At 62.3% G+C, this 2326-nt stretch overlaps 1 protein-coding gene across 1 annotated transcript; it reads right to left on the reverse strand.

The window, feature by feature from the left end:
* Positions 1-243: 243 nt before the first annotated feature.
* Positions 244-1236, reverse strand: GPR3 (G protein-coupled receptor 3). Its single transcript, XM_052636029.1, has one exon. The coding sequence runs from the start codon at positions 1234-1236 to the stop codon at positions 244-246; it is 993 nt and encodes a 330-aa protein (XP_052491989.1).
* Between the last annotated feature and the right edge of the window lie 1090 nt (positions 1237-2326).

The following is a 2326-nucleotide window of genomic DNA, read 5'->3' on the forward strand; positions in this document are numbered from 1 at the left end:
CAAGCCCATCTGGGCTGTGGGACATTTCTGAGTTGGGACCCTGACCACCGGAACATTCTAGAACCATGGAGCCAGCTGGGCCCTGCAGGGATCTGAACAGAATCCTGTGAAACACCCAAAGTCCTAGAACTCCAGAACCAGCTGGGTCTTGGGGTGTGGAGCTGGGGGTTGGAACAAAGCCCTGGAGGACCTAACATTCTGGAATTCTGTAGTGATCAGGGCTGGAGGGTCACCAGGATGAGACTAGACATCACTGGGGGAGCGGGATCGGAAGAGCATCTTGGAAGAGGAACAGCAGCAGCAGACAGCCCACAGCACCTTCTGCACGTCCTGGTTGCGGAAGGCGTAGATGATGGGGTTGATCATGGAGTTGTAGGTGGCAGGGAGCAGGGTGAGATAGGTGTAGAGGGGTGGGGAGTGGGCATCGCCCAACAGGCAGTAGACGGTGAAGGGCAGCCAGCAGGCGGCAAAGGCGCCAAGCACCACGGCCAAGGTGGCAATGCCCTTTCGGGTGGCCACGTAGTGGGAGGCAGGCAGCAGGTGCCGCTGGAGGGCAATCTGCTGGGCATGGCGGCAGACGATGCGACAGACCTGGGCATACAGCTGCAGCATGATGCCGAACACCATGAAGAAGGCAACGGCCAGGACCACCAGATGGTTCTTGGAGAGCGGATAGACCACGCCGCACGTGGCCCGCGCATCCAGGCAGTTCCAGGCCAGCACAGGCAGCAGCCCCAGGCCCAGCGCGCCCCCCCACACTAGGGCCAGCATCACATAGGTCCGCGTCACTGTTGTCTCTGAGTAGTAGGTGAGCGCATTGTACAGAGAAAGGTAGCGATCAACGGTGATGGCCAGTAGGCTGCCGATGCTGGCAGTAAAGGCCGTGGCCAGCACGCCAACCAGCACCAGGCTCATCACTGCTGAGCCAATGCAGAAGACAGCAGCGAAGTGCATGACCAGGCCCAGGCCCGCCAGCAGGTCTGCCACAGCCAGGCTGCCCACTAGCAGGAACATGGGGGCACGGAAGGCGGGAGTGCCCACGATGATGGCCACCACCAGCGCGTTCTCACAGGACACCAGTGTGCCCGAGATGCACAGTACTACGTCCCAGGCCGTGGGGGTGGGCAGAGGTGCGGCAGGGCCTGTGGGCCCCTCTGTGGACCCCATGCTGCTCATGTTCATGTTTCCGGGGCCAGCAGAGAGCCAGGCCAGGCGGCTGCCTGCACCCCACATCATGGTACCTGTAGGAGAAACGCCCTGTGAGAAGCTGGCAGGGCTGGGTGCTGGGTAGAGGGGTCTGGAAGCAGTGGGGGGGGGGGGTCTCTCCTCAGGATACCTGGCGGGGTCCCAGGTTGCCCACCCCCTCCCATGCCCTGAAGCTCCTTCCAGGATACCCTTGTCTTCACCTATGCCCCTAGGCCAGCAGGGGTCTGGGGATCCCTGTGGTGGGTCGCTCCCCTCTCCCTTCTAATACATTGAGTCCTGCAGGTCTCTCTCCCACGTGTGTGACCGAGGAGGACAAGATGAAGGACTACCATAAGTGGATGGAGGCCCATAGAATCCCGGAGAAGCCGGGAAAGGCCCAGGACTGGGGGAGGGGACATCTCAAGACTGACAGCAGCTCTGCTCCCTCCCCACTGGGGAGGATGACGCTCAGTTTCTGAGGCTCACCAGACCCCTCACGATTCTCAGTATGGCCAGCCCCAGACTCCGCCCCCAGAGAATGCTCATGAAGCTCCCGCCAGCCCCCACCCTGCACTCTTGGGGTAACAACATCTGGGACCTCAGCCCCCCAACACACACTCGCCTAGACTTCTGCCCCCAGCTGGACCCTTCTTTCTGCCTGAACCTCTGGGTCTTTGGGACAAACACCCCCTGCTGGAAGCCAGGATCCTGGAGTCAGATCCCTCCCTCTGCTTGGACACCTGGATCTTGGGCCTGACTCCGCCTCCTGTCCGGGCGTCTGGATTTCTAAGTCGGCCACCTCCTCCTGCTCGGACGCCTGGTTCCTGGCCCAGACGCTTCCTGCCGGCCCAAACTTAGATGACCATCAGTCCCTTCAGGGCCTCGGGTCCTTGCAAGAGTGCTCACCCCACGCCGGGCTACCCAGCTGACAGCTCTTATCACCCAGACCCTGGGTCCCCTCCTGTTAGCCCAGACTCAGAGTTCCTGGTCTCAACCTCCGACCCCAACCAACCGCTGGGAGCTTGACCTCTTGCCCAGCGTCCAGCATCCTGCGTGCCCTCTTGGACGCCTGGTACCCAAGGCGGGGCCCGGTACTCACCTCTCGGGACGGGGCGCGGCCGGGCCGCGGGGAGGCTGCGCT

Source organism: Budorcas taxicolor, chromosome 2, assembly GCF_023091745.1.
Source record: "Budorcas taxicolor isolate Tak-1 chromosome 2, Takin1.1, whole genome shotgun sequence".
NCBI lineage: Eukaryota > Metazoa > Chordata > Mammalia > Artiodactyla > Bovidae > Budorcas > Budorcas taxicolor.

Bases quoted from the DNA above. Each gene is read 5' to 3' on its own strand.
- GPR3 (XM_052636029.1), bottom strand. From the start codon at position 1,236: ATGATGTGGGGTGCAGGCAGCCGCCTGGCCTGGCTCTCTGCTGGCCCC.